The sequence below is a fragment of the Pollachius pollachius genome, assembly GCF_949987615.1.
Source record: "Pollachius pollachius genome assembly, chromosome: 2".
Taxonomy (NCBI): domain Eukaryota; kingdom Metazoa; phylum Chordata; class Actinopteri; order Gadiformes; family Gadidae; genus Pollachius; species Pollachius pollachius.
Genome location: NC_136935.1, coordinates 4,409,172 through 4,435,060, shown reverse-complemented (window position 1 = coordinate 4,435,060; position 25,889 = coordinate 4,409,172). Strand labels below are relative to the sequence as shown.

Below are 25,889 nucleotides of genomic sequence, written 5' to 3'. Positions count from 1 at the left end.
CGTCCGCCGGGTTGGACGATGTGCTTTATGTATGTGTTCAATCTAAATCTGTCTGGTCGTATTTGCGGTAGATTGATGGTTAAATAATGTCACACCACGATCGGTTATACTTGCAGGCACTCATTTGCAAGTGCACTGATTGCGTGTCCGATAGGCGAAGTTAGCCCATATCTAGCATTATGCATTCTATTTCTAGGTCTTCTGACTAAGTTTAGCGGTACTAACGACATAATCGCTGTCACTAGATATAAAGAAAAGGTTGACTTTCACTCGGTGCTATTCACTGACAGTAAAAATAAATTAAAGTGTCGTTATTGTATGCACTGCTGTTCATTGACTAGCTCCAGCGCTCGTTGCTGAATGGGGGTCATCCCTATGTTCCCCGGATGCAAAGGGTCAGGTTTAGGTTTAGGGTTTAGGGTTACCCTAACCATAACCAATCGGAGGAGAGACATTCTTACCGATCACAGGCGAATCATAGGCGAAAAAGGCGGTACTTACCCCTGCCATCCTACGAAAAAAAGATTTGCTCACAGGGTCCTATGTTCCCAGGTCACATACAAAGCGGGGAACATAGGACCCGGGGAACATAGATACGCTCCCGCTGAATGATAGCAACTCTCCCCTCATTCTCCTCTGACCATGCATTTAACCCATTTGTGCCGGCTGCTGCGCGGCGCAACATTCTACTAGATAGAATGTTGCGCCGCGCAGCAGCCGGCACAAATGGGTTAATTGGCTTTGACCGCCATCAGTTCTCGGCAATTCCTCATTCGCCCTCTCACGTCTGACAGGTTCGAAATTATACTGCTGTGGGCCATCATACATGTTATTTGTGGTTCTTGCCACCTCTTAGACGCCATAGTTCTAGCACTAGGCTGAGGCTACCTTCCACCACGTCTCCCCAACTTGACGTCATCGCCGAATGGCGTTAGAAAACACCTGTTACTGCCAAAAACGACATTTTATAAATGATACACATATTTTGAGTTCTTTATGTACCCATTAATCAAAACTTCCGGTTAACCTGCACGTAGGCCTGTAAATCTGTCACAATGTCGGACTTTTGTCATAGACCACTAGATGTCGCCAATTCTGACTTTCTGTTCTCTGTGTTTTTCCGCCAAATTATGTCTTTTGTTAGCACTCATCTGCCCCCTTTTAATCATTCATGTGATTTGTTTAGCCATTTGTCTCACAGTATTTAAGCCTGATCTTCGTCTCTGTTGAGTCTTCGCTGAACCCCTGTGAGTAAACCTTAAACAGTGTATTTTGGATTTGCTGACTGCCTTGTTGTTTGACCCTGGGCTGTTTTTCTACTCTGAGTTTTGGATTACCCTGTGGATATTTTCGCTCTTTCTGAATTTATCCTGTTGCCAACCTTTGCCTGTCCGCTTACCCAGCCTTTTAGATTACCCCTTGGATTTACTGTCAATGTGTTTTGCCTTTTTGGATTCTTGGACTGAGTTTATGTTTTTCGGGTCTTCTGAGCTTTCTTGGAACTTTATTCTTCTGAGGAATAAATACCTTAAAACTTATCCTGCTTTTGCTTCACACTTGAGTCACCCTAGTTTCCTGTGTACCAAACCGTGACAGAAGACTCAACCATGTCTGATCCAGCGACAGCATCTGCAGGAGCCCCTGATACTATGAGTGTGGCTACTTCTGACTTTGAAAAGATCATGGCAGCTCTCAATAGCTTTGGTTCCACTATGGATACTCATGGACAGGCGCTGGCTCTCCGACAACAGACTATTGCCCAACATGACCACCTTCTTCAGCAACTCATTTCGGCAGCGGGGAGTCCTAGCCCCACTCTACCACTCTCCGGCCACGACCCGCCAGACACAGATGGGCAGCCTTATCCCGCTGATCCGCCGGCTCCACCTCAACCGGTAGGTCCATCCCCTCGCGCAGAACCTTGGCTACCTGCTCCTCAACGATACAATAGTAACCCAGGTGCTTGTCGTGGTTTCTTAACACAATGCCAGTTGACTTTTGATCCGCAACCTACTTCGTTCCCTACTGCTAGATCCAGGATAGCTTACATTATAACTTTATGGACTGACAAGGCGTTAGCCTGGGCCACTGCAATCTGGCAGTTACAGGGTCCAGAATGTTCGGATATAATTCTTTTCACTATTGAAATGCTGCGAATTTTTGACCAGTCTGCCTCAGGACAAGAGGCTGCTTAGAAACTCTTGCTCCTTCGTCAAGGGAAAGACAGAGTTTCGTATTACGCCATCCCTTTCCGTACTTTGGCCGCAGAGAGTGGCTGGAATGAGACGGCCCCCTTGTCATTTTGGTGACAAGGGCCACCATTTCAGTGATTTGCTGAATCACTGAAAGACTGTTTAGCTGCAACTGAGTGTCCTAAGGATCTTGTGTACATCATCTCCCAGGCCATACGTCTGGACAATCGTCTCCGAGAGCGTAGACGGGACCAGACCAGCGGCCAGCAGCCGAGCTTCCAGAGCCGACCCACACCTACAACTCTCCTCTGGAACCAACCAGCTCCCACGAACACCACAGAGCCTATGCAGATTGGACGAGCACACCTCCCTCAGGAGGAAAAGGATCGGAGACGATGAGAGAAATTGTGCATCTATTGTGGCAAATCAGGACATTTCAGAGCTTTTTGTCCCGACCTCCTGGGAAAAGATCCGCCCCGTACAGTCGAGGGCGGGCCGTGACGGTGGTCACTCTTTCTCCCGAGCTCCCAGGCGCAGGAGTCTACCTTTCGGTAACCTTGGCCTGGGGAGGGATAAGCCACTCCTTTCGGGCATTAGTAAATTCTGGTGCTGCTGGAAATTTTATTGACACTGCTCTTGTCCGAAGATTGAAGATTCCCCTGTTTCTGTTTTAGATGGCCAACCTATTGGTGATGGAAAGGTTACTTTGGCCACCACTCCACTTCACCTTCATGTCGGGAACCACAACAAGAGTATTTCCTTGCATTTCCTTGACCCCCCCAGAATTTCCAGTGGTCCTGGGTTTCCCGTGGCTGAACCGTCCCAACCCACATATTGATTGGTTGACGGGGTCCATCCTTGAGTGGGGTCCAACTTGCCATGCCACCTGCCTTTTTTCTAGGCCTTCCCCTGTGTCCAAGTCTCCAGATCCCTCCGAGCTAAGCAATGTTCCCACAAGTATCTGGATATAAAGGAGGTTTTTAGCAAACAAAGGGCCTGCACACTTCCCCCCCATCTGTCCTACGATTGTTCCATAGAACTCTTGCAAGGATCCAGTCCTTCACGTGGTCGGATCTTCTCGCTCTCCTTGCCGGAAAGGGGGACCATGGATGACTACGTCAAGGATGCCCTCTCCACTGTTTTTACATGCCCCTCCACGTCCCCTGGTTTTTCTTTGTGGGGAAGAAAGATGGTGGTTTGCGTCCTTGTATAGACTACAGCGGTCTAAACAAAATCACCATATGCAACTGATACCCCCTTCCTTTGATCTCCACAGCTTTTGATCTTCTACAAGGGGCCACCATTTTTTCTAAGTTGGACCTTCGCAATGCTTATCACCTCGTCCGCATCTGACAAGGTGATGAGTGGAAAACAGCTTTTAACACCCCTTCTGGACACTATGAATACCCAGTAATGCCCTTTTGACTCACTAATGCCCCAGCTGTTTTCCAAACCCTGATAAATTATGTTTTGCGTAACATGATTAACCATTTTGTTTGTTTATTTGGATGACATTTAGATTTTTTCCCAAGTCTCGTCACGAGCACTGCCAACATGTGTCAGGTCCTCCAGAGACTTTTAAAGAATCACTTGTATGTAAAACCAGAGAAGTGTGAGTTTCATGTCACTGAGGTGGCATTCCTGGGGTTCATCATCAAACAGGGTCAGGTTCTGATGGACTCAAGGAAGACTCAAGTGGTGCAAGACTGGCCCGTTCCGAAGACCCGTCCCTTTTGCTTCGCACTTGAGTCACCCTAGTTTCCCGTGTACCAAACTGTGACAAACTCAGGCCATTTCTAGTGCTATCATTCATATCAATTACAGCATGGAGGAATGGTACACTGATGTAAAAAACGTTTTATTTGAACACTTTCTAAAAACAGTAAATAAAAGCAAACAAAATATACAAATAGGAAGGGTTGAGGAAAATCATTCAGAAAATAGATCAAAATTTGGCAGATTTGTGTGTGATATCGAGCATGTATACTTTGGTATATAAAAAAATGGGCCATTTTAAAATAAAATTGGTACAAAAAAAGGCAACAACCCATCATTTAGTTGGCGGCTGTGGTGGGTGGATCATCGACTCTGTGATGTCTAAGTCTTTTCGGAGCTCCTGAGAGAGAGAAGCAAACAGGAAGGAAAGGTTGACTTTGACAGTGTATCAAACAATGACAACACAACATCACATTAATGCTATTTGCAATGATTCAATACTCATTGATGTCGTTTTTTGAGGATAATATGGTTAAAATAAACAGAGGCCAACCCCAAAAAATATAAATTTAATGCTATTGTATGGCTATTACACAAATGATTGACTTTAATGTTTTTGTATTTCAAATATGCAAGAAACATGTCATTGAATGAAATACAAAACAAGGCTCTATTTTTCTTTTTTTCTTAACACATTTGAAAAGGAGTGGGAAGAAGTACACACTGGTTTAATCCCACCCCCTTTCATTAAATCATACAATAAATATAAAATACTATGTTAAATTAAACTAGCAATTTATGCAATTAATACCTGGAAAAACTAATTACATAATATTAAAGTTGCCCACTTGGAAGCACAAAACAATGTGACATATTATACCACCAGGTGTGAGTGTGATTAGCCGTTACAAGCAATTTTGAAAATCTGCCTCTTCTGACAGTATAGGTGGGAGTGTCCACCTAGATGTGTGGTGAAGATGTAACCCAGGTTTACATGACACCTTTTCATTTAATTCGATTTAAATCACAACCCCTTTTAAAAGTTTGTTACTAATCAGTAAAAAAAATACATGGCTTGTGTATTGTCGTTCTAAATAGTGCCACAGAATGAGATAAAGATATATATTGGGAAAATATTGCAAATTAATGCATTTAAATTATTGAATCTAAATAGTATGGCGTGATTTGTTTAACCACCTGTAACTCAACAAAGTCGCATGGAAACTGTTTTGGCTTAGTTAGCCAATAAGAAATTAGACCCGCCTCTTTTTAGCGTCAGCAGATAGCAGTTACGGAGAGTCGTACTTTTCGGGACGAGCCACAGATGAGATTCGACGATAGACTACTGTTTTTTATAGTAACCTAAAGAGAGATTCCCCCGCCACTAAAAGTCCCGAAAAGCCTGTGCAGTAAATCGAAACCCTTGGTGAGTCTCCTTGTGTAAACTTTTGGATTTGAATTGTGTTTTTGGTTGAGAAAAGAACGTGATAAGCTGTTAACTGGCCGCAGCTAATGCTGCTTGCTAACTGCCTAGCAAAGCGCGTGGTGTCGCTGCACTTGGCGTGCCGTGACTGATGTGGGGGAGGGGATGTGAGGCCCGTTGCTGGGGCTGCGGGCAGATTGTAGTTTTGCCGTTGGGTTATGCATGTTCTTCACTGTGTGATGTGCGGTCTGTTGATGGGTTAGTGATGCTGCTAGCTGTATTAAATTGCCTTATGGTGAAATGGAATATGTAAATCTATGATTTATAGAAGTTATCTTCAAAATTATAATTTCTTTCAGTAACTAAACTATAGCTTGCTGAGTGTAACAACACAAAGAAAATACAATTCGAATGGGTTTTGAGCTATTTTATTTGAACCGATTTATATAGAGAGTTAAGTGTAAATCATTTATGTTTTACACTGTGTTAAATTACCTTAAATATGATTTATAGAAAAGTGATTGAAATGTATTATATAGATAGACTATTAATGAGTCTTTTGGCTTTGTTATCAAGGCCGGGTTTTTTTTGTTGTGTGGATTGAGATTGGATCCTGGATCGTCTGCATCCTGCTCGCCCTCCCTGGAGGTCGGCTGCGGTGTACAGACTGGCGAGCTACCCCCATCGGAGCGATCCTTTTGAACCCTGAACGGAAGGAGCAGGTGTTGTTGTTTCTGCAGTGTGGTAGGGGCAAGAGACTTTGATTTATTTATTTATTTATTTATTTATTTTTAATCGCACGGACCAAACCGGAGTGGTTTTCCACATGGTCTGAGTGAAGCTAGATCTTTGGAGTAGGCTGTTCTAAATTTTGCTGTGTACTGTTTGTTTTGTTGAGACGTGTGATTCAGGGATGTTTTAATTTGGTCAGAGGTGTTTTAAATCCTGTTGTTTTGTGTTTTTCTTTTGTTTTTTTTGTTTTTTAAGGGTGGACTCTTTTCCAGAGTCTTTTTCTTTATTTTTCTTGAATAATTAGAGGCTTCCTCGTTGCAAAGTGGCCATAAACAATAAACCAAATATATATATATATATATATATATATATATATATATATTTGAAATATATCCATTGCTTCCGTGTGTCATTCTTGTGCAGACAGTACCATATCTCTCCTTACGAACACTAGAATCTTCTGACGATCTGGCCCATAGACACCAGGTACTGGTTACAAATAGGTCAGTCTACCAGCCAACCCAGTGGACTGTAGCAAACGTTGCTCATCTATCGGACATACATCTAGGTAGACATGCCCGCTTGTGATGTCATAAGGGCCAGACTTCCAAAACGCCTTGTAACGGCTAGTCACACTCACACCTGGTGGGTATAACGTGCCTCCTTCGAAGGAAAGTGTTCCGGGGGGGCCGCTCACCTTCCAGCTCTGCAAGCTGATGGCAACGACGCACTGTTTACGGACGGAGTCTCTGACCTCCTCCGCCACACTGTCCTCAACGGGACCTGAGGCACGCAAACACAGTTGTATCACTATGGTTACGGTGTGTTAAGGGGAGGGGTCAGAAGGACAGTTTGACCCGTTCCACTACTTGATGGAAAAACATGACACGAATGAGAAATGGATCCACCTATCTGTGGTGATGGGTACTGCATTAATTTATTACTAATGGCTATTGGAGCGATTCTGATGATTATTTACCTTTATATATTCCTTCTAAAATGATGTACTGCCTATTATGTAAGGGATAATGTATAGAACGCCGGTCATTATCGGGAAAATAAGCCCCGACAGGGTGAACAGGACACTGACGCGCAGCGGAGATGTCTTGCTTCGCCCTGAAGGGGCTTATTTTCGATAATGACCGGCGGCGACGTTCTATACATTATCCCGCTTATGACACGGCTACTTGCCTAAACGAAAAAATAACTTCATGGTGTGTCTTTTTACAATTTATTTTTTACTAGCATTCGTAGTGTTGATCAGCGGTGAAATAGTCTGCCAAAGACGTTGACGTCGCTTAGCAACCGAAGACGCTGGGGTTGACAAGTTACCGGACTACTTGCGGAGTGATACCAAAGACGTCATTAGAGGCAAAAAATCATTCCTTTTTTCCTTCACAGTGGTCATTCTCACCAATGCAGGGCATCTTGTCATCATCCATGTACATCTTTGCTAAACCATCCTACAAGAAGCAAAATAAACAAGAACATTCACATATTGGCAATTAAAAAAGAAACACTGCATTAGGGCTGCAACAATGATTCGATATAATCTATAAAAATCGACTACTAAAAGTGTTGGCAACGAATTTGGTCATCGATTAGGTGAGTCGCGCGATTAATACACTCACTCGTAGGCGCGGCAGTTTACAGCCAGCCGCCGACAGGTTGGTTCATGGTTCATGCATGCCCACAGCGAGCTTTAGTGTGAGCGACCACAGCTTGTATTTTGGTCATATCTTAACACTGGACTGTAGGCCTATATAAAAGTGTTTTACCTTCACTGTCTTTGGGTTAAAAAAAACTCCTTCAACTCAGTATCCGTCTAGTCCAACCAAAAACTCTGTCAGCTGCTGCTGCTGCAGACGGTGTGCAGATGGGCTCGGAGTCGGCAGCGCGTGCATCAACAGTCATTCAAAGCAGCGGTAGTAATCACACAACCGGACGGTGTAGAAAGTCCCGTCAGTTAAAAATAGTAATCCAGTTTTTAAATCGGCAGGATAAAGAGCTAGTTATCTTAAAAAAAAGTCGCAAACAGTGTCAAATGTGATGTGTTCAGGTCGGCTCAGTAATATGATTGATCTGTTCAAATGCAACACAAAAGAAAAAGAATTTTGAGATTTTGGCGAAAACCTGTTTTCCCAGCAATTTAAAATAGATAGTAAAGATGGAATTATGACCTGTTTAACGTCCTATCTTGAACTATGATCATATTATCAGCAATTAAAGCAATAATACAAGTTATATTTCAAGGAGTCTCGAAAATGGTATCAATAAATGGTATCAATAAAAATTAACGATCTGTCATCTGAGAGAAATTAAGATGATTTAATTTATTTTTAACTGTTTGTATATACCGATTAAAGATCTTATCGGTTGACCGGTTAACCATGGACATCCCTTTATATACTGTATATATTTAAATGTATATGATACATTGTATGTTTTTTTTGTGTTATCCCAGTTATGTTTTTTTTTTTTTTATCATTTAATATTACTTTTAATAGTTCCGGGACATTGGAGCAATAACCTGGTGTTTTTACACTTCAGTCTGCACTGTAAATTGAAGTAATGTTCAGTTTTTGAATAAAGATGCGACAATTACAAATGTTTCTTTTTTTTATCAGATTCCTCGATTAATCGAAAAAATAATCGACCGATTAATCGATTATTAAAATAATCTTTAGTTGCAGCCCTACACTGCATCCACACAACAAAGATACATCACATCAGGCTTTCAAACTTGAATCAAGTTTTTGCTAATCAGACCAAGAAACACAAAAATAGAACTGAAAAAGCCCGCAGAAACAGGGATATTGTTCCACTTTGTTGTCCTTAATGTCCCAGTGGATTGCCTCTGTCAAGCATATAAATGATGGACAATCTGCAACAAAAAAATAATTTAACAAAATAAAAACACAATGTGACAATATTACGTTGCCCCACTTTGTGTATGTAAAGTCTGTCCCACTCTCCAGGTACAGACCTACACATTAGGGATCAAAGGTGGAGAGGCCACAGTGAAAATCGCAGTCAGAATCTTCTCCTGTCTGATTAACCCAACCCTACCAACCCCTCAGCCCATTGGCCCAAGCCCTTGACTTGTTTTGAGGGTAAGTGGAACAGCAGTGAGGCAGTGAGTGGCCGCGCAGCAAAATAAACAGAATCCTGATTACTTCTGAATAGGTCTTGTCTGGCGGTCACTTGAACAAACCCAACGACAGACACACAGATGCCAGGCAATCACTTGATCACAGAAGACTCACCCTGACTAAGAACGACGTATGGAAGATGTTCTCCACCGTCCGAGAGAACGAATGGGGGTTGATGACAAACTCATAATAGGAGATCGGCAGAGTGGCTGCAAGAGGGACATACAAAGCCAAATGATTAGTCGCTATGTACCTCGTGACGGGCAATGCCAGGCTGGACAGACGATGGACTGTCTGGATGTTTTCAGGGTATTTAGCTGACGCTTTTGTCCAAAGCACCTTAAAACCATTCATACACACGTTCACACATCGACGATGCTGTCAAACAGCCCAACGTTGGGCGCATACTGGGTTAGGTGTCTTGCTCAGGGAAAACTCGACACTAAGCTAGAAGGAGTTGGGGATTGAACTAGCAACCTTTTGGTTAAAAGAAGGGGTGTAACGATACATGTGTTCGTATTGAACCGAATCATTACGGACGTCACGGTTCAGTGCATAGATTTACATGGAGAATACATGGTATAAAATTAAATAAAACTGGCGTGCGAATTAATTAATGTAATGTAGGGCTGCAACAACGAATCGATAAAATCGATCAAAATCGATTACTAAAAGCGTTGGCAACTAATTTGGTCATCGATTAGGTGAGTCGCGCGATTAATACACTCACTCGTAGGCGCGGCACTGTTTGCAGCCAGCCACCGACAGGTTGGTTCATGGTTCATGCATGCCCACATCGAGCTTTAGTGTGAGCGACCACAGTTTGAATTTTGGTCATATCTTAACACTGGAGTGTAGGCCTATATAAAAGTGTTGTACCTTCACTGTCTTTGGGTTAAAAAACTGCTTCAACTTAGTATCCGTCTAGTCCAACCAAAAACTCTGTCAGCTGCTGCTGCTGCAGACGGGATCGGATTCAGCACCGCGTGCATCAACAGTCATTCAAAGCAGCGGTACTAATCACACAACCGGACGGTGTAGAAAGTCCCGTCAGTTAAAAATAGTAATCCAGTTTTTAAATCCATGTTAAAATCGGCCGGATATAGAGCTAGTTAGCTAAAAAAAAAAAGTAGCAAACAGTAGCTGTGTTCGAAATCGTTCCCTATACACTCACTCACTATTCCCTATATAGTGTTCATGATATAGTGCACTATATAGGGAACGAACAAACGAGAATTCGGACACTACGCTGAACATTTCTAAACGTCATTTGCGTCATTAAATGCGCAGGGTGTTTGTGTGACGCAGACAGATGCTCCCACATCATGTAAACAAACCGGGCACTCACGAGGAAAGCTGGAGGTTGTATTGATGTTGAATGTTACATTTCCTTGTTCAAGTTTTTTTAAATTAATTTTGAATGTTAAATTTTCAAATAAATTGTTGACATTTCTAAACGAAAGCCGGAGACGCCATCATTAAATGTTTTTATTTTCGCGGTTATTCAGCTTCTTCTTCTCCTCCAGAAAAACACGACCACATTGCATTGTGGTATACGGGAGTAACATGTAGGGTACATCGTATGTACGCTAAAATTTTGGGTATTTTAAGTGCACTATATAGTGCATGAAATTAACCACTGAGAATTCGAACACCACTACAAAATGGCGAGCACCCTATATTGTGCACTATATCCGTGATAGGGGACGATTTCGAACACAGCTAGTGTCAAATGTGATGTGTTCAGGTCGGCTCAGTAATATGATAGATGTGTTCAAATGCAATTAAAAAAAAAAAAAGAAATTTGAGATTTTGGCGAAAACTTGTTTTCCCAGCAATATAAAATAGAAAGCAAAGATGGAATTATGACCAGTTTAACGTCCTATCTTGAGCTATGATCATCAAATCATCAATTAAAGCAATAATACAAGTTCTATTTTAACAAAATAATAGAAAAGTATCAATAGTGGTATCAATAAAGACTTGGATTTTCTAGACTTAAGGAGTCTAGAAAATGGTATCAATATCAAGAAAAATTAACGATCTCCTGTCATCTGAGAGAAATTAAGATGATTCAATTTATTTTTAACCGTTCTTATCGGTTAACCATGGACGTCCCTTATATAGTGTATATATATAAATGTATATCATACATTGTTTGTTTTTTTTGTGTTATCCCAGTTATGTTTTTCTATCATTTAATATTACTTTAATAGTTCCGGGACGTTGGAGCAATAACCTGGTGAATTTACACTTCAGTCTGCACTGTGAATTTGAATTTTGAAGTTTTGAAGTTTTTAGTTTTTGAATAAAGACGCGGCAATTACAAATGTTTCTTTTTTTATCCGATTCATCGATTAATCTAAAAAATAATCGACCGATTAATCGATTAATAAAATAATCGTTAGTTGCAGCCCTAATGTAATACCAAACTAATTTTAGATACGCGATCTTCAGGGACAACTGGGACGCCTGAAAGGGTGCCGGCAAGTTCGAGCAACACACGCCGTCCGTTGACTGGTCGACCGAATCGCATTTCCGTGAGACAGCGGGATAATAAACAAACACATTATCCGCGAGGTATTTCTGGACAACGGCAAAAAAAATTGCCTCCTGCATTTTTGTTTTTTTTCGTTTTCCCTTCATTGTACCGAACTCATACCTCGTACCGTGATGTCTGAACCGAGGTACGAACCGAACCGTGACTTCAGTGTACCGTTACACCCCTAGTTACAAGTCACCAAGCCCTACCTCCTGAGCTATTGCTTCCCCCGCGTACCTACAGTATGTGTATATGACTCACGTTCCTGATTGTGGTAGTGCCGCAGGTAGCCCAGGATCCTCTCCACCTCCTTCTCCGTCGCCTCCTGTTGGGACTCCTCCATCTTCTTCAACTAAAGGACAGGACGAAAGTGAAGGCACCTAGCTAGGAGGAATCCATGGGAATGCACAAGTCACTTCTAAGTTTCAGACAGTGCTGTGCTCTTGAACAAAGTCCACATAAATGAAAAATAATACTATTCTTTTGCCAGTGAACCTACACAAACCATGGGTGCTTGGAAGGAGTTGTTTTCTATACATTGACTTACATTCACCTGCATCTTTGTAGCGATTAAATATTTGCACGTGGTGTATATCATCATGATACTGATAAACAACCCGCTTTTTGAAAGATACTTATGTTGTTTGTGTCAAATAACGACTATCAATTTATTTGGCTGTATTAAGTTCTATCACTCCACTAAAAATTACTTTTACCACCAAACTACCCTCACCTAAGTTGTAAATTTGGTACCTGTTATACAAGACTTTTGAAAATGTACATCCATCAAGAAACACAGACGACCATCAGAGGCAGTAGGCTCTACCTGAGTAGGCATGATCCTCTTGGCCTCCTTGGTGGGAGCCTTCCTCTGTCGCTCCACCCGCGGCTTCGGGGGAGGGGGCTCTGCTTGGAATGAGCCGTACCTGGAGGGTCAACGTGTTTCAGGTTTCAGACAGGTTCAAATACAAAACAGCCTTTCATAGGCCTTTCATATTCATCTAAATAAGGACTATCGTGGTTTTCTGCAATCTCCTGCTTGAATTGGCTTCAAGTCCGTCAAGAGTGATGATCAGCAGAAGGAGAGTTTGATCGACTAAAAATGACGTTTTTCACATCCAAAGGAATACTTGAGTTTATCTTAGATACCAAGCGGACAAGTCATGCAGCATGTGTTTCCCACGGGATTTATGGAGACTATGGTGGGGGGCTCGCGATCCTCTAGGTTGGTCCGGGTGCATGCCCCCCGGGAGAATTATTTTAATAGATTTCATTTAAATGCATCAATCTGGTGAATTTTGAGAACCAAAATATGATATCAATTACTGACAAATTACTAACAAACTGCTGGTACTGATATTAATGTTTTACCACGCCCCCCCCCCCCCACACACACACACACACACACACACACACACACACACACACACACACACACACACACACACACACACACACACACACACACACACACACACACACACACACACACACACACACACACAGCTGGCCTCAATACAGATTGCTGGGTTCAACCCAAACAAAGTAACACAGATGTGTTAGGTTGTCTTTTAATTGTTTTTGGGGGGGATATTGAACCTATGGCGGCCGAAATGAGTCTCGTCAACGTGTGGTAAACACTGCACGCAGCAGGGGTTTGGTCGGAGTGGGCCGTTGGCTCCTGCGTTAGGCACACATAATCATCCAGAGGTGAGAGGCAGCCACTCACACGAAGTGGAAGGCCGGGGTGCTCCGGAAGCACGCCTCGGCTCGGCTGGCCAGCCTGTGCCAGGCTTTCTGGGGAAGGGAGGGGTTCAACGTGGCAGCTCCTTCGTCCGAGTTCTCCCCCTCTTCTTCTAGCCAGTTCAGTCCCATGAAGGACAGCTGTAACGGCCAACAAAGAATAGAATAGAACAGAAAGCTTTATTGTCATTATACAAAGTACAACGAAATGCAATGAGCAGCTCCTTAAAAGTGTATAGATAGTTATCGAATGTATAATATATAATAATATACAAAAGCAATATATAATAAAAATAAATACAAATTTAAATACACAGTAAAACTTAAAATACAAAGTAAAGACCAAAAACAGACAACAAACATCAGTGCAGAGCTGAGTTCAGTATGGTGACAGCTTTGGGAAAGAAGCTGTTCCTGAGTCTATTTGTTCTGGCATATATGGACCTGAAGTGCCCGCCAGAGGGCAACAGGTTGAAGAGATGGTAGCCGGGGTGGGTGGTGTCCTTCAGGATCCCTCTGGCCCTGCTGAGACAGCGGGAGCCGTAGATGGTGCTTAAGGAAGGCAGAGGGCAGCCAAGGATTTGTTGCGCAACGTTTGCCACCCTCTGCAGTCTCTTCCTGTCGGGCTCCGTGCAGCTGGAGTGCCACACTGACACAGCGCAGGTCAGCAGGCTCTCGATGGTGGAACGGTAGAAGGTCACCAGCAGCTGTGTGTTTAGATGCTCCCTCCTGAGCACTCTCAGAGAGTGTAGCCGCTGCTGGGCCTTTCTTGACCAGCGCTGAGGCGTTGACCGACCAGGAGAGATAAGCAGAGATGTGGACTCCGAGGAATTTGAAGGACTGCACTCGCTCCACACCTTCACCGTTGACGTACAGGGGGGCAGGGGCGGCTCTGTTCCGTCGGAAGTCCAGGATGAGTTCCTTGGTCTTGGTGATGTTCAGTGCCAGGTTGTTAGATACACACCACTCACCAAGTTTCAGGACCTCATATCTGTAGGCCGCCTCGTTTCCCCCTGTTATAAGGCCCACCACCGATGTGTCATCAGCGAATTTGACAATGATGTTCTCTGGTAGTAATGCTCGATATAAACGATATACGATATAAACGATAAAAAAAATGGCCTACGATAGATTTTAATTCTATCGCGATTATGCATGTTGATGACGCAAAATACAATGTTTAATTTTTGGTTTGGTGCAATTCCTTTTCACATTGCAATATTCGCAACAGTGCCAGAATTCGTCAACAAACCTGCATGTGTGCAAAGAACGTTAACCCATTTGTACCGGCTGCTGTGCGGCGCAACATTGTATCTAGTAGATACAATGACCCTGTATCTAGTAGATACAATGTTGCTCCGCGCAGCCGGTACAAATGGGTTAATTGTAAACACGCATTGATGCGCAATCCGGTCTGAATGGGTTAAATCATTGGACAAAAAGGTCTGGGGCGTTGTATTAGCGTTAAAGAAAAAGGGGGGGGGGGGGGGGGAAGCACCGGTGAAAGTAAATCAGGACTTGTCAGCAACGGCCAGCTCCATTGCAGATGCAATTTTGGAGAGACTGAACAGCGTTTTCACTGATAAGTGTAAACTCATTGCGCAAGCCTACGACGGTGCCGGTGTGATGAGAGGAGAGAGAGCTGGTGTGCAGCAAAAGGTACGAGAAGAGTACAAAAATGCCCATTATTTGCATTGTTACGCACACCAGCTGAATTTGATCATGCAGCAGGCCACTTCACACATCTCAGCAGTGAGAGTTTTTCTCTCTGACCTTGGTGGGATTTCCAGTTTTTTTACCCGGTCACCATAACGCACAGCCCTTCTGGACCAGATTGTTGCACGAAGGCTGCCTAGAGCATCATCCACAAGATGGAACTTCAACAGCAGGATCGTGAGCACTGTGAGAACCTGGGCGACCTCATAGAGTGTTTTGAGACCATCAGGTCAGACAGCACCTTTGACAGCACCACGTGAGGGAGGCGTCTGGCTTCCTGAGGATGCTGCAGGATGAAGATTTTGTTTTTTTCCTGCAGCAGTTTCATCAAATCATGCCTCATGTTGACATGATGTACCAACAGCTGCAGAAGAGGGACATTGACATGGTGTTCATCAAACGTGCCCTGCAGAACTTCACCAGCAGTATTCAGGCCATCAGGTAAGATAATTTTTTTTCAAAGATAGTAATTATTGATAATGACACTGACATACTGTCTCATTCATATTCTAACACTTTTGATCTGTCTCCCTTCAGGGACCAAAGCTCCTCTCAACAGCAGCAGCAAGAAGCACCAGGTACCACAAGATCAAGGAGAGCCTTGGGAGAACAAGAGAAGCAGAGGCTGTCAAAAGAGGTATCTGCATTCATTACTGACCAATGATGTAGGCATACTCAAGTGTTGGAACCAAGTGATAAAGCCACAGCCTCTGTTTTTACAGTTGGATTCAGTAATTACTCACCCATTACTTGTCCATTATACGCACACAAGGATACAGTAATAAGTCTGCATGAATAACAAAATAAATACTTTGGAACTGTGAGACAGTAGATACAGTAGATCATGGCCACATTCACGCCATCACTAGTAGATTTTTTTTTCTTCTTTTTTTTTAACAATTGTGTGTTACTGACTATACATTTTTATAATTTTAACAGATCTGTGACACAATCCTGGGCCATGCCAAAGCCAGGTTCTCCTTCACCAGCCACCTTGTGAGTGCCGTGCTGCTAGAGGCATAGCTGTTTGACCGGCATCGGACAACATTCCCTGAAGAGGCTCTGAATACCACCGTGAGGGCATACCCCATGCTACACAAGGAGAGGCTCAGGACTGAGCTTTCTCTCATCTATGAAAGTCCAGACTTCAGGGGCAGCTGCGGTGCACTGGCTCTGTACCAGGTTATACAGAGCTACAACCTCCAGGAAACCTTCTCTGAGACTGTGGCGCTGTTGAACATCCTCATAACCACTCCGATGACAACAGCTGAAGCTGAGAGGTGTTTCTCCACCTTAAAGAGGATCAAGACATTCCTGAGAAATACAATGGGACAGGAACGTCTGAATGCATTGGGCATGCTTTCCATGGAGAGAGAGCTGGTCAGGAACATGCCTGATTTCAACGAGAGAGTGATTGATCGCTTTGCTTGCTTGAAAGAGAGGCGAGCTAAATTTCAATACAAGTGATGAGTGAGTGTGTTCTTAGATGGTGAGATGTGTTATGTTGTACTCTCCAAATGTTGAATTGTAAATAGTTGTATTGATTGCATATTGCCAGCCAAATACAGTTATGTTCATAATAATAGCAGTGTGTCATTTCCTCTTCTTCCCATTGAATGGGTCATCTTAGCCATCATCACAACTTTTGCCCCCCCTGAGAAATTTGTCAGGAGCCGCCACTGATCATGATATATATCGTTATCGCAAGAGGCTGCAATGTATATCGCAATATGGATTTTAGGCCATATCGCCCATCTCTATTCTCTGGGTGGTCAAAGCCGGTCAGAAGGACCACACGACAACATGGAAAATGAACATCCATAAGTATAAGGGTGTAAAGCAAAACCACCCATGTATAACTAATCTTCCAGGTCTATAAGTTAACTAAAAGTTCACAGAATTAACGTTTTTGGAGATCGCCTTGGGTGTCCATATCTGATGATCCATATCTGCAATTGTGACGGATCAGACAAGACTTTTCCAGACAATGGAACCGTGTGTCTGTCATATCCTGCCATATTGCTGGCCATGAGAGTGAATTTCGTTCTCCATGTGTCTAACATGTGGAATGACAATAAAATTAAACTTGAACTCGAAATTGTACATGTGTGTCTGTCTGTCTGTCTGTCTGTGTGTGATCCTAAAGGTGAAACATAATTCAACAGCCTACAAACACCAGCCATTCAGAACAAGCCCTCCAGAACACTCACAATATGCTGTACAAAGGTAGAAGGATCGAAAGAGAGGCCTTCAGAGAAGAGCTGGCTAGCCTTCTCCTTGCCCAGGTCTGATGCCACCACCAGCAGCTGGGAATCAAGAGCAGCCTCCCTGGCTCGGTTCACTGCCAAGGAGAAAAAACAATCAGCCAAAGCAACAAGCGACACATGACAAAATAGCAAGTTGTTGTTATTATTTTGAGATGTTTATTATCTTTAATATATCTAGTTATTTCTTCAGATATGTATTTTCCAAGACACTATAGCATTAGAACATATACACTTTGTAGGAATTCAAATTTCTGGGTTGCCTTCACAGCACTAGAAAGTATTGAGTGGTTACTGCAGCTATATATATTTAATATGCATTATGAATTTGACGAGATAATAAATAAACAAAGTCACTGTGTGTAAACACTGCCCCCATCACACATACCTTTCTTAAAAAGTGTGTTCGCTTCGTCCAGTACTTCTGTGATTTTATTATCACGATTATTCAGCATATCCTCTCGGTTCTCTGTTGAGATGGACCAGCATATGGACAGCAGGGCATTACATTCAACCCAGTGAAAGTGACAACCGTAAACAAAATGACAGGGCTTCATTCACGGCTCACCCCAGTCCCCCTACTCACGTTGAACGGTGCTGATCAGCACCCGGTACCTGCTCCTGATATCTCTTCTATCGGCCAAGTCGTCCTCATCGGTCGTGTCTGGCTCGCTGTCATTGTTGCTGGCCCCGGTTTCGGGGTCTCGAACCCCCATCCCGTCGTCGGAGGTACCGTTCTGATGCGGGTCCGGATCGCCGCTGTCTGTGCACCTTACTCTTTTCATACTCCTCCCTTCGTTGGAGGTACCGTTCTGCAAAGGGTCCGGATCGCCGCTGCCTCTGCCCCTTGCTCTGCCCCTCGCTCTGCTCGCTGCTCTTTGAATTTGAATTTAAATTTTAAAGCGCTATTGAAAACCCCTGCCGCTGTGTAGATATGCAAAGTAGATACAAGAACTTGAAACTACAACCGTTTGGTTTTAGCAGGGAAATCACTTTATAGTTCCTGGTTGTTGCTGTGGTTCATGAAAAAGAAGATTATGATGACGATGAAGATGAAGATTTAACGCGCGTAGCCAGACGGGTTTCAACTGCAGGAATACTTGCTCGAGAGGTCCTGTTCATTTCCGGGTCAATGTCCGGAAATGTATCGTAGAAAAGTTATTCGTTTAACTTTTGGATCAAGAAAAAAAAAAAAAAAAATTAAACCAATAGTACAAGACAAACTAAATTGGTAGATTTAGTTTGTCTCCGATCCGTAGCGATGCAGTTATTTTAAAAACCAAAAAGACAAACGCATTTAGAAAATGAGGTGCGGTGAACTGCAGGGGTCGCTGTGGTTTACCTTGGAGACGGTGACCGGTCCCCAAGCCCCAAATCACAACTTGGTTCGCTTTTAGCCATGCATCGGGACGGGGCCCATTGCACAGGTTTGAGCAACATATAATAATAAATTCGTCAAATAACAAATAAAAAAATCGAACGTATTTATTCATTATTATTTACAGAAGTTACAAAAGTTTTGGCAATAAAGGAGGTGATTTCTCATTGACATGAGTACTATGTCAGCAGGGGCCCACCTAATATATTGTATTTGTCCGCTGATCACCGATGCTTCCCCGTGTCTCAGCTGGAACAGGTACATCTTTACTCTTTTGCATGTAATTAAATGCTATCAAATGTTCAAATCAAATGTTAGGCCTAACAAAACATTATTATAGTACTTCAGTGACAGATGACTCAACTCTGATTTGAAGCATTGATCCCTTTTCAGTGTTTTTCCACCACTTTTGTTTCCTTGTCACAACCAAGGGCTCAGTTGATCATGTGACGCATGATCAGCAAGGTCTGTCCTCTCCATCTGATTACCTGACTAATCCCCTGTCCGGGGGAGAAGCACAGACAACCTTGCCTCGGGTGGAACTAAACGTATTTCTCCAACAGGTTTCCTCTAAAGACCTGAATCCTATATATTTTTTTTATATGAATGGTCATAGGAGTTCTTAACCGTATTTTAACGACGTTAAAATCCTAATTGCGAAATGGGAGAAATAACGCAACCTGTCCCTAAGTTGGCTCCGCACAATTTGGAGACTTCCAAGGCAGATAGGTGTCCCCGGTCAAGATCGGGTGTGAAGAAACCGGTAGAACTTCTGATCAAGTCCCTCAACGAGCTCGTCGCGGAAAGCCACGAAAGACCGTACGAGGCGGTGACAGTGATGCACCAGACCTACGAGAAGGAGCGCCGGAAGCTCCTGCACCTGTGTCGAGAGGGAAGAGAGAAAATCGTCAAGAAGGCTCCGGACGAAAAAAAAGCGTGGGCCCCCCTTCCCCAAACGCAGCTCCCTGCTTTAGAAGTGGTCGGCAGGGCTGTCCGCAACAACAGCAGCAGCAGCGACTGTTGTTCTCCACACACTGACGCTGATGGCAGCAGCCCGCCACCACAGCACTCTGTTGGGCAAGGATTCATCAGCAGCAGCGCTGTGGGCAAACACCCACCTTCTACTACTACTTACAAACGTAACTGTGCGTTGAGATCCCTCAGACCGCGAAACCACAACAACAACAACAACAACAACGACGGCAGCGTGCTCTCCACCAGCAGCAGCCACAGTCTGGGTGACCTCAGACACTTCCCGGCCACTCAGACCCAGCTGGAGCAGCTCACGGGGGACATCCACCAGAAGATGCGCGTGACGGTGTCGGAGAAGGACCGCAAGATCGCCGCCCTCATGCTGGTCAAGCACCGCGAGGAGATGGGCCTGCTGGCCCTCCGCAAGCAGGGGGAGCGCGAGCGCCAGCAGGCCCGCGGCGTGGAGGCGGCGCGGCGGGCGCAGGAGGAGAAGGGCAGGAGGAGGAGGCTGAGGCAGAGCCTGCAGCGCTGGCGGCAGGAGACTGAGGCCCTGGGTCGGAGCAGGGAGCGGCGGCACCAGGAGCTGACGGCCCTGCGGGAGAGGCAGGCGCGGCTGCAGGAGGAGCGCTGGCTGAGGTCCAGGGAGGAGCTGGAGGCCCGACGCCGGGAGTCGTCGGAGGCCGCCCGGAGGGAGGCGCAGTCGCGCAAGCGCTGCCAGGAGAGGCTGCTCCGGGGCCGGGAGGAGGTGGAGCAGGCGGAGAGGGAGGAGGAGGCGCGGCGGGCGGCGGAGCGGGAGCAGAGGGCAAGCAGCGGGAAGGCCACGCGGGAGAGGAGGGAGAAGAAGAGGCTGTCGCTGGAGAACAGCCGGGAGCTCCTGCAGCACGTGCTCCTCAAAAAGCGGGCGGAGCAGCAGGCGCAGCAGGCGGAGGCCTCGGCCAGGGGCGCCATGGAGCGGCGGCTCGGGCGCTCCCGGGAGGAGCAGGCGCGGGCCTCGGAGGGGCGGCGCAGGGAGCTGCGGGAGCGGGGCTCCCTGCGGACGGCGCACATCCAGCAGGCTCGCGCCGTCGCCGAGCAGCAGAGCCGCCAGCAGCTCCGCCACAAGCTGCTGCTGGTGCAGCTCAGCCAGCGCCGCACGGAGCGCGCCGCAAGCCAGGTCTCGGCCCAGACCCGGGCCCGGGCCCAGCAGGCCCGCCAGCACAACCTGGGCCGCCGCCTCTGCCACCAGCAGCTCCGGGAGCGGGTGAGAAGGGAGGAGGAGATGCGCAGGGAGGCGGTGGAGAGCCAGGTGGTGGCCAAGGAGCGCAAGAGGAGGGAGCTGCAGGCGCAGCGGGAGCGGACGCAGGAGATGGCGCGCCGGGCGGCTCGCGCCTCCTTCCGCATGAGGGAGAGCCTGAGGGAGCAGACTGTGAGGCGGTCGTTCGACCGCATGGCGCTGGAGGCGCAGCTCTGCGCCTCCTTGGCGGGAGTCAAGCTCTGAGAGACCTCCTGCTGGGGTGCTGCTGCTGTGTCCTCCTACGGCTGTATGAGCAGCACGTGGACACACTGTTATGATCTGGGAAAGGGCTCCGCTGAGATGTCATGTGATTGGACATTATGGGGGGCATGAGGGGTCAATGCTCCCGCTGAGTTTAATCATGATGTAATGATTCACGTGACATTTCGGCTGAGCCGACATAATGGGGGGGGGATTAAATCATGATGTTTTGTGAAAAATATTATAGGTTTGATTTGGTTTACATTTCATTGAGGAATAGTATAAGTTTACATGACCAACAGTTCTACATAAGTTGAAAATATGGGAAAGACTAAAGATCCCGCTGGCTGGGAAGAACGTTTGCGGCTGGGTTGCAGTTTCCGCAGATTTCACCCGGCTCCTCGACAGGGTGATCCACTGCAGGACCTCAGCGATGAAAGGCCAAACCAGGGGAAACTGGGAAGGTTTTTTTTTACTCCTGGAAGCTGGATAGATCAGTCTACCAGCCTACCCAGTGGACCTTAGCAAATGTTGCTTATCGATCCGTCATACATCTAGTTGGACACTCCCACTTGTATTCTCACTAAAACGCAGGAAAGACAAACGGCTTGAAATGGCTAATCACACGCACACCTGGTTGCATATCACCCCTTTAAACTAGTCTACGTGTGTTTGACCGAGCTTAGCTGTACGGTAGCAAGGTGAGCTTACTTCCGCTGCTTCTTTGCATAAAACCTTGATGTAACTAGAAATATAATGCACACTACAGATGGAATACAGATAGAACCTTGTAAAAGTATGCCCACCCGTTGGACATGAACTCTGCTGAGATCTGTATTTGTTTGTTTTTATTGATCACATGGAGGTTCACAGGTTCAATGGTAGAAATATGTTATATGAAAAAAACAGGTCTTCAACTGTCGTCAGCACATTTAACGATGACATTGCTGGTAAAAGGTATCAAGGCACTTCTGGGACATCATCAGCCGTTCCACTTGTAATGTCCCTGAAACCGGCTTTACTTGTTTCAGTTTTTGCCTATAAGCAGGCAACAGACACGAGCACATATTAGGCCATGTGGAATCGGGTATCACAGTATTATACATAGAACAGTCCACATGACTTAATACTGGGGAAATATTTTGGTTAGTGGCCGAATGATTTGGCTACTTGGAGAAACTTTCTTTCATAATGGGATCATGAAGCCAAGCAATCTGACTAAATGTAATAGATTTAATATTAAGAAATGCAATTCCTTAATAAAATGTCATGTTAAACCAAGTTTAGCCCCATGGTTGTCCAAACAAGTCAGTATTGAGGCACACACAATAGGGTTGTGAAGGAATTGCTTGGGTCGTTCTGAGCCATCACAAGGCTTGATGACTCAATGTAGCAAATACTACATTTTGAATAAAGAACAGTTAATAAACATTGGCAATGAATCTTAAACTAAGCTAACATTGGGCCATTTCAATTAAGCCATTGCTAGCAAACTTTTTGTGTGATTTACAGTCATTCAAAGAAATTCCTGAAAGCTAAACCACACTGCGGAGAAGATGATTGGCTGAAATCTGCCATCACTCAGTTAACTGCCCGCCTCTTGGTCGAGGGTAGACCATTCTCACCCCAGACATGACTCTTCAGAACACTCCCCACACAGTGTATTCGAGATTCATATTGTATATATTAATTAGATATCTGTACAGTACAGACTGTGTACGCTATCCAGCTGAATGTTATAAGAAACAAACAATGTGAAAAAACCTGTGACCTAGTTTATGTTTCATCAGTGTTATTTTAGAGGGTGCAACATCAAGATAGTGGACTACATCCAAGGATCCTATTGACACAGTACAAAATCCGCCTTCCTGATATTCACGCATGAGCTAGGGTTACATCCAAAATGCCATGTCCCAGAAATGTTGTCTTCCTTTCACATCGCACAATGGAAAATAAAAAGTTGATACTGATGAGACACACTTGCAGCCTGGTAATGAAATGCGGGATGGTCATTCAGACAGCATATCTAAGAGAGAAGTTTCCCAGAGCTCTCATTCAAGTCAATTCTCCTAGCGTCAAAGCCATGCTTGATTTGCCTTTAAAGGTGTACACTATCGCATTGTTTCCCTTAGGATGTTGAATCAGTCGTCCTGTAGCCCAAGGGCCAGTAGAACAGGAATGGCTGCTCCACCGATAAAGGTCAGACTCTCCAAGAGACCCATCGGCCCCCTGGGTTCAGCGACAGCCTCCGTCAGGTGCTGGAGGTCCCCGGGTGACAGGTGGTGTCCCTGGCCCGAGCTGACCTCGGGGAGAACGTGTACGGTGGCCACGTACAGGAAGGTCCCACCCGAGAACAGCATGCCCACACCCGTAGCAGTGAGTCGGCTCTGGGTAGAACCACCCACCTTCAGGGGGAGAACACAACATTAAAAATACATATAAAATCATAACGAGTTGCATTCATTCATATAAATAAAAAAAATAAAAAAAATATATATATATATATATATATATATATATATATATATATATCTTTAGATATACAAGTGGGGTATCAGAGGCTGTTATAGTTATATATCTTTAGATATAAATATATAGAAGAAACCCAGAGCGTGGTACAGATTCCAGTGTTTCTGTGAGAGTGTTGCAACTCCCACCCTTCTGGTTTAGTTAAAGTTTGAATCCACTAAAATTACCCCGTCAAATATTGACAGTAATAAATCTCTTCCTACATCCTGTCATCACTCAAGGTTCCTCACCGCTGTCAAGATGAAGTAGGTGCAGATGGCAAAAATAGGAGCAGCGGCCGAAAAGGCCAGCAGGTGACCCTGTATCAGCCTCTTGTTCACCCCCATGTGGATCAAGAAGGAAACCATGCCAAACGCCGCCGGGGCCTTGGGAGTGAACCACACCAGGTAAGAGTCAAGTTACTGTATCGTGTTTGGGGACTGGCGCCCGGTGAATAGGGGGTAAGGTTATGCCTATGAGCGGGGCGTCGCTCACCTTATGCATGATGACAGCCACGAACACTATGACCTGCACCGCCATGTCGGGAGAGGCCACCGCCGCCCCCAGAGCCACGCCGTCGGCTGGACACACAAGTGGAATCGGGAATATGCACCTTTTCTGTTTGTATGCGTTTGCTATCGTGTTCAAATCCTTCAGTTCATACTAGCAGAATGAGGCAAATACTGGAGTACTTCCGAAACATGTGAGAGCTAAAAGAGGAAGGGATCACATGTTATGTCACATGGGAGGGGGGCATTTTGTCTGTTACCTAAGGCAGCGAATATCTTAGACTTGAATACAGAAAATTATGGATTGGTATTCCTTGAAATGCAGAGTCTAACGCTCCATTGTACCTGCAGCATGGATCACTAGCCCCAAGGATGCAGTGATGCCGCTGTTGTTGGGCATGCATCCTGAACCTGGAGCCGACAACAATGCAGGTGTGAGATATCTGCTTTTAGAACAACGAAAAGTGGAAGAATAGTGAAATATGTTTTACCCTGGGTCGCCGTGGAGAAGTACAGGCTAAGCTGATCCACCACAAACATGAAGATGAAACCGACCACTAGAGATAAGCCGATGTAGAACCGAGAAGAGATGCTGTCGGCAAACGACACCACCTTCGTCCCACTGCTGTTGTTTTGACCAAGTGGGTGATCACAGGCTGTATAGGGAAAACCGATACAAGAACAACACATACAATGGGATGTAGAGGACTATTAGCATCCGAGCATAAATTCACATCAGAATAAGTATGAGCTACATTATGCTGTCAAGGATGTAAACATAACATTTGCCTTGGTTACACTTGGGTTTTAAGTAAGGCAAAAACTTCCTTATTCAATTTCGGACACAATTGAATAGAGAAGCAGTCACCTTTCCATGTGTCTTGGAGAAGGTCGGTTCCCTCCGGGATGATGATCGCCAGAGATGTCCCGCACAGGAGCCCTGCTCCCAGGATCGCGACAAATTGTAGGCTTCGCTGAGAGTAGGAGGTGATTACAATGATTAAAGGAGCTATTTTGGTAATAATCAGATGTCTCCTCCAGGAAATCGGGCATAACACCAACAGTTTCCAATTCACATTTTCTCTGCCAAAATACTTCTTGCAGGCTGTAATCATATAGCCTGGTTGTTAAGTTATTCTGATATTTTCTCGCTTTCGAACATTAATTGTGTACATTATAGACTACTAGAAATCTTACATTGCCAATAGATAGGACTAAACAGAAAGAATGGGACCAGTATAATAAATCATGGTTTTACTTACATCAGAAAGTTTGATTAAGAGGGGAATCCAGCCGATTACTAAACATCCAAAAAACATGGCAACCGATAAACATAAGATAGCGATTCCCCCGTCCATAGTCACGTTCCCGTTTGCTGTGTAGCGTTGTTATATCACTTACAACTATATTACTGGAGCACGAAGTGCAAAAGTGCGTCTGACGAACACGCGTCCATTCAAATAACTGGTGTGCTCCGATACGGAGAACCAAATGACGCTCCTACTCTCCAGCCTGCCCATTCCTGTTCCCCCTTGTTGCTCTGATCAAACATCACTCTCAAGCAACAC

At 44.9% G+C, this 25,889-nt stretch overlaps 3 protein-coding genes across 5 annotated transcripts; 1 reads left to right on the top strand and 2 right to left on the bottom strand.

Annotated features, from left to right (window-relative positions):
* Window positions 1–3,940: 3,940 nt before the first annotated feature.
* On the bottom strand, window positions 3,941–18,578 carry nsmce4a (NSE4 homolog A, SMC5-SMC6 complex component). Of its 3 annotated transcripts, none has more exons than XM_079729305.1 (10): window positions 18,067–18,578; window positions 17,869–17,949; window positions 17,427–17,557; window positions 13,487–13,641; window positions 12,584–12,683; window positions 12,019–12,109; window positions 9,330–9,424; window positions 7,478–7,526; window positions 6,761–6,846; window positions 3,941–4,308 (listed from the first exon to the last, which is right to left on the bottom strand). In XM_079729305.1, the coding sequence occupies exons 1-10, from the start codon at window positions 18,263–18,265 to the stop codon at window positions 4,243–4,245; spliced, it is 1,053 nt and encodes a 350-aa protein (XP_079585431.1). In that variant the 5' UTR covers window positions 18,266–18,578; the 3' UTR covers window positions 3,941–4,242. The 3 variants fall into 3 exon arrangements, 2 of the variants coding, with proteins under 2 accessions (XP_079585431.1, XP_079585432.1); XM_079729306.1 differs by lacking the exon at window positions 3,941–4,308 and adding an exon at window positions 5,378–6,036; XR_013811572.1 differs by lacking the exon at window positions 3,941–4,308 and having other exon boundaries at window positions 6,765–6,846; window positions 7,478–8,947.
* An 877-nt stretch (window positions 18,579–19,455) lies between these two features.
* LOC307071500 (uncharacterized protein) lies at window positions 19,456–21,307 on the top strand (the record flags this gene model as incomplete). Its single annotated transcript, XM_079730494.1, has 1 exon — window positions 19,456–21,307. The coding sequence occupies exon 1, from the start codon at window positions 19,520–19,522 to the stop codon at window positions 21,305–21,307; it is 1,788 nt and encodes a 595-aa protein (XP_079586620.1). The 5' UTR covers window positions 19,456–19,519.
* An 864-nt stretch (window positions 21,308–22,171) lies between these two features.
* On the bottom strand, window positions 22,172–25,766 carry LOC307092112 (zinc transporter ZIP9). The gene is made up of 7 exons (XM_079759009.1): window positions 25,584–25,766; window positions 25,190–25,295; window positions 24,813–24,977; window positions 24,667–24,732; window positions 24,308–24,393; window positions 24,064–24,198; window positions 22,172–23,709 (listed from the first exon to the last, which is right to left on the bottom strand). The coding sequence occupies exons 1-7, from the start codon at window positions 25,677–25,679 to the stop codon at window positions 23,446–23,448; spliced, it is 918 nt and encodes a 305-aa protein (XP_079615135.1). The 5' UTR covers window positions 25,680–25,766; the 3' UTR covers window positions 22,172–23,445.
* Between the last annotated feature and the right edge of the window lie 123 nt (window positions 25,767–25,889).

What these genes read in the sequence shown, in the direction of transcription:
- nsmce4a (XM_079729305.1), bottom strand. Translation starts at nt 18,265, where the DNA reads ATGAAAAGAGTAAGGTGCACAGACAGCGGCGATCCGGACCCGCATCAG. An exon ending in GAACACACTTTTTAAGAAAG is followed by an intron (nt 17,558 to 17,868) that starts GTATGTGTGATG and finishes TCTCCTTGGCAG; the next exon opens with TGAACCGAGCCAGGGAGGCT. An exon ending in AGAGGATCATGCCTACTCAG is followed by an intron (nt 12,110 to 12,583) that starts GTAGAGCCTACT and finishes CCTGTCCTTTAG; the next exon opens with TTGAAGAAGATGGAGGAGTC.
- LOC307092112 (XM_079759009.1), bottom strand. Translation starts at nt 25,679, where the DNA reads ATGGACGGGGGAATCGCTATCTTATGTTTATCGGTTGCCATGTTTTTT. An exon ending in CTTCTCCACGGCGACCCAGG is followed by an intron (nt 24,733 to 24,812) that starts GTAAAACATATT and finishes TGTCGGCTCCAG; the next exon opens with GTTCAGGATGCATGCCCAAC. An exon ending in GCTAGTGATCCATGCTGCAG is followed by an intron (nt 24,394 to 24,666) that starts GTACAATGGAGC and finishes TTGTGTGTCCAG; the next exon opens with CCGACGGCGTGGCTCTGGGG.